Source organism: Gavialis gangeticus, unplaced genomic scaffold (genome assembly GCF_001723915.1).
Source record: "Gavialis gangeticus isolate Ggan-Ray unplaced genomic scaffold, GavGan_comp1, whole genome shotgun sequence".
Taxonomy (NCBI): Eukaryota; Metazoa; Chordata; order Crocodylia; family Gavialidae; genus Gavialis; species Gavialis gangeticus.
In genome coordinates this window covers 57,522,735-57,535,778 of record NW_017729022.1, presented here as the reverse complement: position 1 = coordinate 57,535,778, position 13,044 = coordinate 57,522,735, and the positions used below count along the sequence as shown (strand labels likewise).

Below are 13,044 nucleotides of genomic sequence, written 5' to 3'. Positions count from 1 at the left end.
GGGACAGAGGGGTGGGGGTCTGGTCTCTCACCCCCCACTACAGCTTTTCCCAGCACAGCACTGGAAAGGAAAAATTTAGGATGATTCTGCTAATTAGATTCTAGTATGGATAATTATAAATGTATAATTTTCTATATAGAGAGTCTAATTATTGGTGGGGTGGTCATCTTGCATTCCAAATCATCTTGAATTTGGGTATATATGGTAAGGCCCATGAGGTGTGGAAGACTACATAGCTGCAGAAATTATTTTGTACTGTGAGGATGTATGAAGATTCTTCTACTTTGATAGTGTCTAGTAAAGCTCACTTCTGTCACAAATAGTTGCCCAAATGTGTCAGTTTGAGCAGGTATATCCAGCAATGTAGCCATTATGTTTTTAGCAGTGATAGTGATAAGCCAGTGGTTTCTATGGGTCACTGCTATTGGTCAAGCAGGGTCAAATTTAAAGGAGTAGTGCAGCAAAGGAACTATTTCGAGTTGCCAGAGTAGGAAATTACAATGAGTGTGCAGTAAGAGTTTCATTTGCATGTATGTATTTTTCACTAAGCTGCTTCACAGCTTTTTATATTTGACTGTTTTTTTGCCTTTTTGGCCTCATGTAATGGGATGACATTCCAAGGCTTACCAGAAGGCTGTCTATATCTACAGATATAGCTAATGTGCATGCACAAACCCATGTTAAAGAACATTAATATGGTTTCAAAATCAAGCACTCAAAATGCTGATATATATGGTAGATATGTGACTTAATTCAGTCCTGTTGTATGTATGCAGTATGGTACATTTTTAAAAAAAAATTATTTCATGATCACACATTTTTTTCCATGGGCCCTTTCCTCATTCAGTCTCCCTTTATTTAATGAGAACCTAAGTCTTAAATTCAGATGGAAGATTATAAATTATGTTTGGATTAATTCAGGTATCTATAAATCTTTATATAAGAATAGCATCCACAAAGACTTATAAAGCATAACTATCTTTAAGAAAGCATAATGGGCTCCTTTGAGATGCTGAACACCCTCAACTGCCTTTGATGTTAGTAAGAACTGCATGGGCTTTAGTTTTTCCCACATACTTTAATTGTTATCTTACAAAGTTTTGTTATTAATACATGTTTATTAGGAGGAATCGCCAACTTCTTGGTATCAAAGGAACTTCGGGGAAGGAAGGAGATGGGCTCAGCGTTTCTGAAGATACAAAACGGTACACTACAGCAGTAGTGGAGTTTCAAAAAGTGAGTTGTACTTTTATTAACAGCTATATATCTTTACTGTATAGGAACAGTGTAAGCACACTAAAACCAACAATAATAAACATAGCAAACTGAAAATGAAAAATTGAAAGAAACAATTTCTAGCCTTTGGGGCACAAATTCTAACTCTTAACATGCCCTTTTCTCCAAAAAAGCCTGGGGAAAGAGTTAGGCTTTTCTAATGCCCTAAAAGCCAATTTTAGACAAGGCAGGGTAGTGAATTCCAAAGTTTTTGAAGGCTATCCTGTCATCAGCTTTTTTAGAAAATGACAAGGTTCTGGTATGAATCATTTTCATGGCAGCCTTGTACACAGAAATAAATTATTTTCCAAACAGAGCAGTCTGTCCCATATATGTCTTTATACATCAGTACATCTTCTTGTTCACAGAGAAAGCAATTCCTGATTAATTCCCATCATAGATGTTTTTACTTCAAATTAGCTAAATTTACACAGGAATACAGCCAGAAATAACTTTTTCAGTACAAAATCCCGTCATAATCAGTTGTTGCCGGTCATCTATAAACCACGTTAATAAGTGAGGATGGAGCTGTGGAAGAAGACTTTTAGGTCCACTCTACATGTTACAGGTATTGCACAATTAAGTGGAGACCAGCTACAGGTGGAAAGTAGCTATCACAAGATAAAAAGCTCCAACCAGCTATAAAATTAGACCTTGAAAATGTGTACTCACTTCAGAGCTGGTTGCTAGCAAGCCTGAATTTCCATGTGTAGCAGGGACTCTCCTGCTGCTGGATGCACCATGCCCAGCATGGCAGCTACAATCCCCAGGGTCTGGGGGTTTCCATGCACTTCTGAGCCCTAGGCATTGCAGTAGCTGCAATCCCTAGGGCTCTCTGCACCCTGAGGCTGGAGGATCGCAATTATCCTCTGGCCCCAGGGATTTCCTAGACCCTTAGGGTTGGACAATCACTTAGCAGCAATCCTCCAGCCCTGAGGGTTTCCTGTACCCCTGGGGCAGGGAGATCTCTGCAGTGGCAATCCTCCAGCCCTCTGTGGAGTGCCCCTGCACCTTGGAGCCCCTCACCTGGGGTGCATGGGGCTGCCAGCTATGGGAGCTTGTTTGTTGCTAGTTCAGGTGGAGCCCAAAATTGGGTCCGCTTGCACCAGCAATAAGGTACAATGTAATCTAATGCATGATCCTACAATTGCACCTCCTGCCATTATACATTTGGCATGGCAGGTGGTGCTATTGTGAGAATTGCTCATTAGATCCCATTGCATTTTACCTGCATGTGTAGAGGGGGCCCTAATGTCCACTGTATTGATAGTTAAAGATAAGAGATCATTATATATTTCTACCCAACCATCTATGGAGTAATCTCTTGGAAGAACATATTCCCATAGCTTAATTAAAGTCTGTCTTACATATCTTCAAGCAATTTAAAAAAAAAATCACTTAAGGAGACTGTAATGAGGTTCCATATACTAGTGTATAGTGAAAAAAAAAAGAAAACCTGTAAGACATTATCTTCCCAGAATTTGAACAGATAAGATATTCTCATTGCAATTTTAGTGGTCTTTGAAAAATATCTGTTTGTGTCCCAAAATGTCTACTTCCTGCTGTATTTAAAAGGGATTTATGTAACTGATTCTTTAGAAATATAGGACTGCAAGGGCCCTCAGTGTTCATAGGTTTTCTTTAGAAATTTCTTATCTTGGTACAATCTTACTGAACTTTTTCTTTTTTTTCTTATTTATTACAATTTAAATACAGAAATAAAGTCTGAAACTTTACAGTACCAAAATTAATAATTTACAATCGGGGTGGATCCAGGGGGTTACAGTGGTGCAGTTGCACTTCCCTTGCACTGCCATCTTGTGGAAGGCATGTCAGTGGCTCCTGTTCTCCATAGCTCCAGATGCCTGGGTCTCTTGAAGAGTCCAGGCAGGTACTGATATCAGACAATGACAGGGGTGGGAGGGCGAGGCATGGTAGGAGGCACTGGCTTGACAGGGACAGCTGGGGATGGGGTGGTATTGGATGGGGAGCAGACACAGGAAGGATGAACCCAGTACCATAATGTGGGGAGCAGGCAAGGCACCACACCCAGGTGCCAACCTAGTTGGGGCACCAGAATGGCTCCCTCACCCCTGCAGAGTCCAGCAGCAGCAGCATCCAGATGTTATAAAAGCAGACCTCAACCATTACTTTCGGCCCCATGGAAAACCAGGGGATCTTGTCCAAACTTCCCTGTAGGTAGACCCCACCATGGCAGCAGCAGAAACACCTAGGGACTGTTTTGAATCCATGGAGTAGGTAGGACCTTCTCCTCTCTCCACCTCCCCCCCCACAGTTTTTATTGAGGGTGCAAATCCTGCTCATTACGCCTCTGGGTAAACCTATCTGCCACCATTGCTGTCCCTGGATGACCCAGGTGCAGAATGCAGGGGGAGCCCCTGAGCCCCTTCTACTGTGTTCCAGCTGTGTGGGGTGCCAGGCTTGACTGGGAACAGAGACAGCAACAGGCAAGTTCCCTCTTCCTGCTCCTGTTCCCAGTTGTCCTCATATATGAAGGGGTGGGGGCATGCAGGAAGCAGGCATAGGAAGGGGGCTGCCTGTACAGCTGCTCCCCCTGACTGGAGGATTCTGGCCATTGGGGGACCCTTGATGGGGCTGGGCAGGGAAATGGCAGGAAAGATGGACCCATATGCCACCATTGTCTGGCTTCTCTGGGTACTGGGGCAGAGGGAGCCTCAGGCCTGCCTCTGCCCTGGTCTAGGCTCTTTCCTACCCCTGCCTGGTCTCCCCTCCCTCTGGTGTCCCCTGCTGGCCTAGGAACTGCAGCCTCACCCCAATCCCCACCATCATCTGAGGGTCAGCACCGGTGGCATCTTAATCCTGGATCTGCTCATGTTTACAGTGATGGGAAAAAGAATGATGATTTCAGTGGTGGAAATACATTGATAAGTGAAATTGTGGGAGTTGATAGAAGTGGCATTTGTCATGTGATCAGCGCCTTGAAAGCACTTTACAGCTATGTTCTGATAGAAGTGCATGGCTTCAGAGTGCTTTAAAAGTGCCCAGTTGCACAATAAATTAGTCCTCATTAAGTGAGGGTTCAGATGAAGGCACTCCAAAGCAGAGTACCTTCATTAAATTCTGTAAGTCTCTGAGCATGAGCATGGCTAGGCTGCTGCAGCCCAGCTGTGCCCCCAGGGCTGTCTGCAGGATGGGAGGGAGCTGCAGGCTGGGGTATGCCCAGCCTGAACTGGAGCAGCAGCAGGTAGGTTGGAGTTGTCCCACCTCAGGGGGACTCCAGTCCACTCATTCCCACTCCAGCTCAGGCTCGGCACACCCCATCCCACTCCCTCCCCTTCTCTTCTCCCCCTGCCATCCTGCAGGTAGCACTGGAGCTGAGAGAGGGTGGGGCTAGGGGAGACAGGCTACAGGCAGGCAGCTCCTCAGCTAGATTGGCTCCAAAGTGGAGCTCTATTTCACCTCACTGCAACCCAACAGGGAATGTCTTTTGGGTTGAGGGGGAGGGGGCAGTCTAACACATGGCGTTTTCTGTGAAGTGCCATGAGTTAGACTGGGGAGCTGTATATCTGTCAGTACCCAGAGTTAATCTTGGTATTCCTGACCTTATGTTTATGTTATTTTAAAGAAATCGGAAACTCCAACTTTGAAGAACCCAAGAAAGGAAATAGTGACCCCTGCTAGAAGAAAGGACACTCTTAGACAATATTATGTGAAACGCCGCAGTATCCGAGGGAAGTCTCCAGAAGCGCAAAGGTAAATTTGCAGATTGATAATTCCCTGAGCTCATTCCATAGAAGCATAATTAATTTTAATGGAAGTTTTATTTTATAAATAAGTATGTGTTGTTTCTAAATTCATGTAAAAATGAACAAGATCCAGAAAGGGTTGTTTATAACAGCAAAATCACAGATTATCTTTTTCTCTGAGACTCTTGAATGGTGTAATATACGCTTCAGATCCTATGAAGAAAAACTGATTTAGGATCCTGATAATGTTGTAAAATTCAGAGAATGTTTGGAGGCCTTGCCTGATGGTCCAGAAGAGTAGTATTTTTTCACTTGCATTCACTCAATCAAATTAGCTTACCACAACAGAAAGCCTTGTTTAGGTGAAAGCTAATATTTTTTGGAGTTGCACTGGAAAGCTTAGGTTTTCAAGAGTCTTAAGGAGAAAATTTCTGTAATTTCCATCATTCAATGTTCAGTCTGTTTTGCTTGCCATCAGAAATATTGAGATGGCATTGTTAAAGGATAAAAGCATCTTCACATGGAGAAAATAGCAGGTACTGAAGGGTTCTTTAATCTAGGAAAAAAATACATAATATGAATGATGGGTGAAAGCTAGACACTTTCAAATTGGAAATAAATGCACTTTTTTAACAGTGGGGGTGATTAGCAATTGGAACAAACTATTAAGGAAAACAGTAAATCATCTATTTCCTTATGTTGTCCCATCAATAATGGATGTCGTTCTGCAAGTTATGTAAGTCGGACATAACTTAGTTATTGGGCTCAGTTAAGGGGTAACCGGGTGAAATATAAGGGCCTATGAGGTCGAACTAGATGTAATGGTTCCTTCTGGCCTTAAAATATATGAAACTATGATCGGTAAGATTCATGTAAATTTAGTATTTTTAAACAGGAGGCTGATACCTTCAAATCATTAGTTCTTTGTATAAAATAATTCAGTGAAAATTAGCAACATGTGATAAGTAGGAAGAAGAATTATTTGGTTCTATTATAGTGTGTCATTTACCTTATTTACAGAGAAACTTGGGAAGAGTTTTCCTATTCTTTACGCATGTTGCCCTAAATAACTTCAGACTGCAGCTTCAGAGAAGGTTTCTAATTGTTTAAGTGGGGGACACTATAGAACAGTCAGCCAAATTATATATTTTTTTACATCAACACCTCTAACTACATTTAGGAGCTTTTCTAATTCATTTATGGAAGGTATTATATGATATGGTTGCCTATGAGAAGACGGGACTAGACTCAATGACCTTTCTAGGCCCATGGTCCTACTTTAGGACCAACATCAGGAGTTAACCCTCCTAATGACTCTTTCAAAAAACGTCTGTCAGGAAAATGTCTTTTGGAATTAGCCTCTTTACACGTAACTGCAGATGCAGGCCCTTTACTTGCGGAGTTTAGATACAAAATCAGTCAAAGAAACATGGCTTATAAAAGTATCTTATACATCATACTTCAAAAAAGGTTTTGTAAATACCAAATTTGGTATTTTGGACTCCTCTTCAGTCCATGAATGATAACTTCAGTGAGTTTCAGTATTGTGCTTTGAAAACTTATGTAGAAGTTCTCATTATTCGAAAAAATGTGTCTATTTGAGGGAGTTTTTAAGTAGGTTGCCCAAATATTGATAGATTTGACTGCCCTATTTTTTAGTTTTGAGACACTGCCCTTAATTTGGTAGGAGCTTATGGCATTCCAAAATCTGCTGGTATTGGATATAAAGAAAATCTAGTGTATCCTGATTCCTTTTTATGTATAATAATTTCTGTTATGGTCTATTTTAATTACAGAGGTGCAAGTACCTCCAAATACAAAGCAAAATTCTCAAGCAAAACTTGTGAAAATGAGTAACAAATGAGATGAGATGGCAGGATTTGATTAGTGTGGTGTGGAACAGAGGTTCCCAAACTTTTTCATATTGCACATCCCCTTCCAGACTTACTATCTGCCCATGTATGCTTACCAGCATATGTTTTATATTTTACCACTTAAATGCCAATTATTATAATGAAAATAAAATCTGCCATTACACATTTTCTTCTGTGCGTCCCCCACAGATGTCTTGCGTACCCCCCAGGAGTCTGCATACCACAGTTTGAGAACCCCTAGTGTAGAATATAGCAAAATGTAAATGTATTTGCAGAAGAAAAATGTAGCCTGCCTTGGTTCAGTATTGTACAATCTGTAGAAAATCATAATATGTTTATGAGGTAGTGGAAGGCTGTTGATATGCAATGGTGTGTACACATGTCACATCATTTTCTCTTCCTGCACTGCTTTAAAGCTCTGGTCTAGCTCTGATAATGTACAATGCTGTTAAGATATTTTTGTTTAGGAAAATGCAAGAGGAGTTACAAAAAGTAGCTTTTCACACCCTGGTAACACTACTGAATCCAGTTGTTAGTAATCACTTAAAACGAAAAAAATTCCATCAAGCATGTCTTGAGGAGATGCCCTGGAGGTCTCAGATGAATATTTATCTGGCAATTACACAGTTCTGTTTGTTTAAGAAGAAGCTGGAAGATCAATATAATATTGGATTTTGCAGTTTACAACATTTGAACAGGTATAATATTATGTATACTGTATATACTGTAATGTTTAAAATATTAAATGCATGATTAACACCTAACTCATATTTTTAATATGAGTTATAATGGCATAGTCAGTTTGATTACATGACGGCTCTTTTCCTGTATGCAAATGAATGATCAAAATTAAATTTTGGTAGAATAAATTTTCTGGATATTTATTTGGAAGTTATTATTTATCTTATTTTTACCTGCTTTCATAATTATTTTGTCTCTACTTGTTAGGGACCTACTCGGTTCGTGATTTTGTGGATTTCATGGAAATTGTGAAATCAGGCATTGTCTGTGAAGTCGGACAATGTTCATGAAACCTGCAAAAACCCCCCAAACAAAACCCTTACTAAAAATAAAATGCTGCCTCCCCAGTGAGCATGAAGGGGAGCAGCCAAGATGGCTGCTGCCCCTGCCCCTTGCCACTGATTAGCTGAGGGATGTGTATAATGCAGTCCCACTCCTTTCCTCCTTTCCACCAGTAGGTGGACATGATGGACAGCCCTTGTAACCAATCAATGATGAGGGGCAGGACCAGTGGGGCCCCTGGGCCAATCAGAGGTGTGTGTGGGTGTGGGGGACACTGCAGTAAGCCCATGAAAATTGTGGCCGGTCTCATGATCTACGTGCAAAATCGGCCACCTATGTCCTTGATTTGGGTAGGTCCCTACTTACTGTAAGCTGCCCTGAACTTTTGCTGGGTAGGGTAGCATTTAAATCAGCCAGGAAAGTAAGTCAGTCAGTCTGCTGTAACACAGTACCTAGAGCTTTTTTAATGATTTTTTTTTTTTTTTTTTTTTTTTTTTTTTTTTTTTTTTTTATTATGATCTGCAGTTATGATGTTCTAGACCATGAAATTTTCTCATTAAATAATTCTGGTATCATAGTGGTACGAGAAGGACAAGACGTAAACTTAAGAGCACCAAGTTATCCACTGCTTAAAAAATCACATTCAGAAATCACCAAAGGAATAACTGGTAAGAATTAGGAATGGATAAAGAAACTGAATCTGTTTAACCTAGCTTTCTTTATTACTCTATTTAATGAGCCTGGAATTACAAACCAGCTCATACAGGCAAATCTATGGATGAATATGGTACGGTTAGAATGTATTGGACGTCAGAAGAACCCTGGATTCTATTTCTGGCTTCTTTACTGATTCATTATGTAACACAGGCAAATCACTTCTAGTTCCTTACAGAGAAGTTTGGGTGAGATCCCCTGGTTTTCCCAGAGGTCAAAAGTAATGATTTTTTTTCCTCCTAATAACGGGGGCTTGTAGCAGTCCTGGCCAGTAGAATTTTCTCTTCATAGTCTTCCACAGTCTTTGTCAAGAGAAGTTCTTAGCACTGAGGTGAGATCTTGACAGAAAAATTATGGGAAGGATACATAGGAACATAGGAATCTTATTTAGTTTTATTTCTCTGAATTTCCATTCAGTTCTGACTGTTCCTAATGTCTGATCACAAGTGTTGCAGGCTTAAGCACTGCCTGTCTTCTGCCCAATAGTATAACTGAAGGGGGTGACCGGGGCTGCTGCTTTTCAGAGGTGGAGTGGGGGGAGGACACGCACAAATAACTGGTGTTGCCCCATTCATTGCCATGACCCGGGGCACAGAGTTGTCCCTTCAGTCCTATATTTCTACCACTGTGCTATTCCTGAATGATGGTCGCATGAGAATTTTATTTTGGCTCTGGGAAGGTCACATCCACAAACATTGTGATGTTTGTGTGTCCTTTGATATCTGAAATCTCCTACTAAATCAATATACAACAAAGCATAGATCTGCTAAGGGGGAGGGGGGAACCACACCAAAATGTGGATTATCTTCTGCCAGCCCACAGTTGAAGCCACTCAGAAGACAGCAGTGAGCACTACCTTCAGTATTGGTCTAGTTGCATTTGATTTGGATATCTCCAGTTGTTGTTTATGCCATTTTAATTTCTGTGGTACACACTCTTCAACGGCTTGTCTTTGGTACTGGTACCAGCATTCAGCTCTTTGTTGGTACCAATGTCCATCCAGCCACAAGTATCTTCATCTTTGGCAGAGGCTTTAACAATATCACAGTGATTGGTACCAAAATTCTGCATGTTGGCTTTCCTGCTTTCTATAGCTTTGCTTGCACTTTTGTACTGGGATCCCACAAGATTTTGTTCGTGGAATTGATACAATACTCACCACTCATTCCTTTGAGTTTCCCATTTTCAGCACCTGCACAGTCTAATTTTATGGTACCAAGCACAGAAGCACCATCAGTGAGAAGCCAATCAGCACCTCCCTTCCTAAACTACTATTCTGTGGCATCCTCTGAGTCTGAGGAACAACTGTGGTCAATAAGATCCCAGGACCCTGTTTCCTCTGTTCTTACCTCAGGAAAAGGCACTCAATTGTGTGCACGCCATGAACAAGGTACTGGCTCATATAAGCATCATCTAGATTACTATCAACATTCATTTTTGGCTGCTGGCTTTTTATAACTTCCAAGATCCATTTTGTATGTGGGGGGACTTTATCATAGGGGACTTGATTGCTCACTTATTTTTTTTTACTCATATTAACTTCCTCATGGCACTTTAGGTAGGGACTATCAAATAAGATCAAAGTCAGGGTCTTTCCCTCCTTCAAGGGATTTATGAAATGGAACATCCTGCTCCAGGTAATATTTCATTGTTATCTCCAAATGAGGTGGTGATACCTAACCTAACTTCTTTAATTCCTGATGATTATAAAATTTTTGAGGATTTACTGTGGAAAGTAGCAGCAACTCACAAAATTCCCAGTGAGAAGGTACAGGAAAGACTGCACAAGCTTCTGCATTTTTTCTGCATGCCTTGGTAGTGAACCAGTTAGCAAATCTGATAAATGAACAATTATTAGACCTTGACATGATTGTAAAGTAGATGCCAGGCTCATTAATACCATCTTAATTATGCAGATAAGTGGTGTTGGGCATTGTCAACTGGCTTTGATTGATTGATTGATTTTTTTTTTTTTCCCCTCCATTCACCCAGTACCAGAATCCCTTGTAGTTAGCTACTAATGAGAGGTCTTGACAAAGCTGGCAAAAACCTGCTGCTAAAGACAAGGAGCTCAACTGTCTGAATCGCTTCAGCAGAAATTTAAACACTGAACCAGTGGATGAGAATCACAAATGTTAAATGCTAGCAAATAGGCCTATGTAAATCAGAGTGCCCTGCATTATTGTTTTGATGAATGACTAATGGAGTAGAGACATCAGTTACATTTACCTTAGCCGAAGGCCATCCCGTCTCAAAGACTTCTTTTTACATGGACAGCAGATTTTAGGGCAATTGTATTTGTAACCACTACATCGTTTTTTCCTGATTAGCTTTATGGGCACTCCCACCAACAGGCTACACATGTACTTACGGTAACCTTCATAATACTAATACAGGGGACCAGAGTTTGTAGCAAAGGGGCATAGTCTCTTCAAGATAAAGCATTTTTCATCCACAGCTATCAAATCCCATGATCTCCCAACCAGAAAATTTGACTTCCTGTGCATCATCAACTCGCCTCTTTCTTCAGAACTACTTTTCATATTCTTATCTTTGACCATTGGCTAGCCATTGGTTAGCTTATTTCCAACATGCCTGGTCCAAAATAATTTCAGAACATTGGATGTTAAAGATCATGGAAAGAGGATTATATAATACTATTTTTTGTTACACACCCATATACCCATTCCCATCTCTGTTTTAAAGACTCCTTTAACAAGAGTGTATTTCAAAAGGAGGTCCAATTTGTGATGGTCCTCTGTAAAATAAAGGAGTTACCTCTTCAAACAGGGAGAATTCTGCATTTGAAAGAAGTAAAGTATCAGTCAGAATCCAAGATACCAAGTCAAAGCTTGAAATGAGGTCATAGAGCAAGCCTTTGGTCAAGCTGAGAGGTCTGAGACAGGAATAGAAGCAATCCAGAACAAGAGCAAACAGGAGCAGGCAAGAGAGAGGAACAGGAGCAATCCATAATGGGCAGGAGGCAGAAACAGGAGCAGTCTGCAACAGAAGCAATCTATAACAGGTAGGAGGATCCAAGACCAGTGGTCAGAGCCAGATGTCACAAGCCAGGGTTACAGAGCTGAAGTCAAAGTCAGGATCAAGTGCTGAAGTTGGCTTAGAGGAGTTCAGGCAAAGAGCACAAGTCTGTTGCTTGGGCAGCTTGTTATTGTCTGTTGTGGGCTTATAAAGCCTAAGTGGACAGGGCCTTGTACCTGTACCCCTTAGGGATGAATCAGCCTGAGCTCTGATAATTTGTAGCTGAGGCCTGAAACTGGACCAGCCAAGCATAGGCTTATCACACCTACATATATTGAAATGAAATGCCATTCAAAATACATAAAAGGTCTGTCTATACAAGACATGTTGTTCACATGATATCAGACAGTACAACAGCTGTAGTTTACTTTCTTGGTGTAGATCCATAGTTTTCAAACTTTCTAATGTCACAGAACACTTTCATATCACTTATGTTGCTGTGGAACCCCTACCCTATCCTAAAGACTGACATAAAGGCAGAAGACTGAGCTTGGCAATTGTGGTGCGTTGCTTCCCAGCTCAATCTCTTTCTTGAACCTTCAGCGATCTATTGCAGAACTGCGGGGAATTTTGAAAACACATTTTGGTATAGAGGACATGTCAGTAGAAAACCTGAACAAATGATTTGTGGTCAGTGTTGAGTAGTTGACAGAACTCAACTGTCATTTATTTATTTATTTATTTATTTATTTATTTATAAATAATAAAAGAGCCTTCTACAAGATGCACTTCCCTTTCAAAGTGCAAGAGTTTCTCCTTTTGCTTTCATTAATGCTTTTAATTGCAGCATAAATAGTAATGTCATATGTGCACACAATTTGTGGTGTTATAAAATTGCAGATCAGTGACAAAGGTGTTCCATATTTATATAGAATGTATTTGTGGCTGGTTTGTATCATACTTTCATTTGAATAGGTGGCATGAGCATGCTGGGACAGGTACCTGAGATTAGGGAGCTGTTCTCTGACCTTAGGCTCCCTGTGCCCATGTGCAGTCCAGTTGCATGTGTGTCCTCTGAACATGCCAGATGGATCAGGGGAGCCTGAGATTGGGGAGCTGCTCCCTGATCTGGGACCCTTCCCCTAGCATGTTCAAAAGGCACATGTAGCTGGGCTGAACACATGTCTTCTGAACATGCTGGTAGTTGGGGTATCTGAGATCATAGTTTCATAGTTTCATAGATTTAGGGTCAGAAGGGACCTAGTAGATCTTCTAGCCCAACCCCCCGCCAGGGCGGGAGAACAACAAAACCCCCAAACAAGAAACGGGACTCAAATGAGTCCAGCCAGGTAGGCATCCAGCCTCTTCTTAAAGACCCCCAGGGTAGGGGCCAGCACCACTTCCCTTGGAAGTTGGTTCCAGCTCCTAGCCGCCCTAACTGTGAAGTAGTT

At 41.1% G+C, this 13,044-nt stretch overlaps 1 protein-coding gene across 7 annotated transcripts in view; it reads left to right on the top strand.

The window, feature by feature from the left end:
• The window catches only part of CFAP54 (cilia and flagella associated protein 54), a 308,490-nt gene that overhangs the window by 146,109 nt on the left and 149,337 nt on the right, over nt 1–13,044 (top strand). For 6 of the 7 annotated variants that reach the window (XM_019515044.1, XM_019515049.1, XM_019515045.1 and 3 more), the window contains exons 31-35: nt 1,125–1,236; nt 4,883–5,010; nt 7,345–7,575; nt 8,426–8,568; nt 9,804–10,004. In XM_019515044.1, the coding sequence (XP_019370589.1) occupies nt 1,125–1,236; nt 4,883–5,010; nt 7,345–7,575; nt 8,426–8,568; nt 9,804–10,004 (815 nt within the window). The remainder of the gene's footprint in view (nt 1–1,124; nt 1,237–4,882; nt 5,011–7,344; nt 7,576–8,425; nt 8,569–9,803; nt 10,005–13,044) is intronic. The other variant, XM_019515046.1, reaches the window with a different exon arrangement.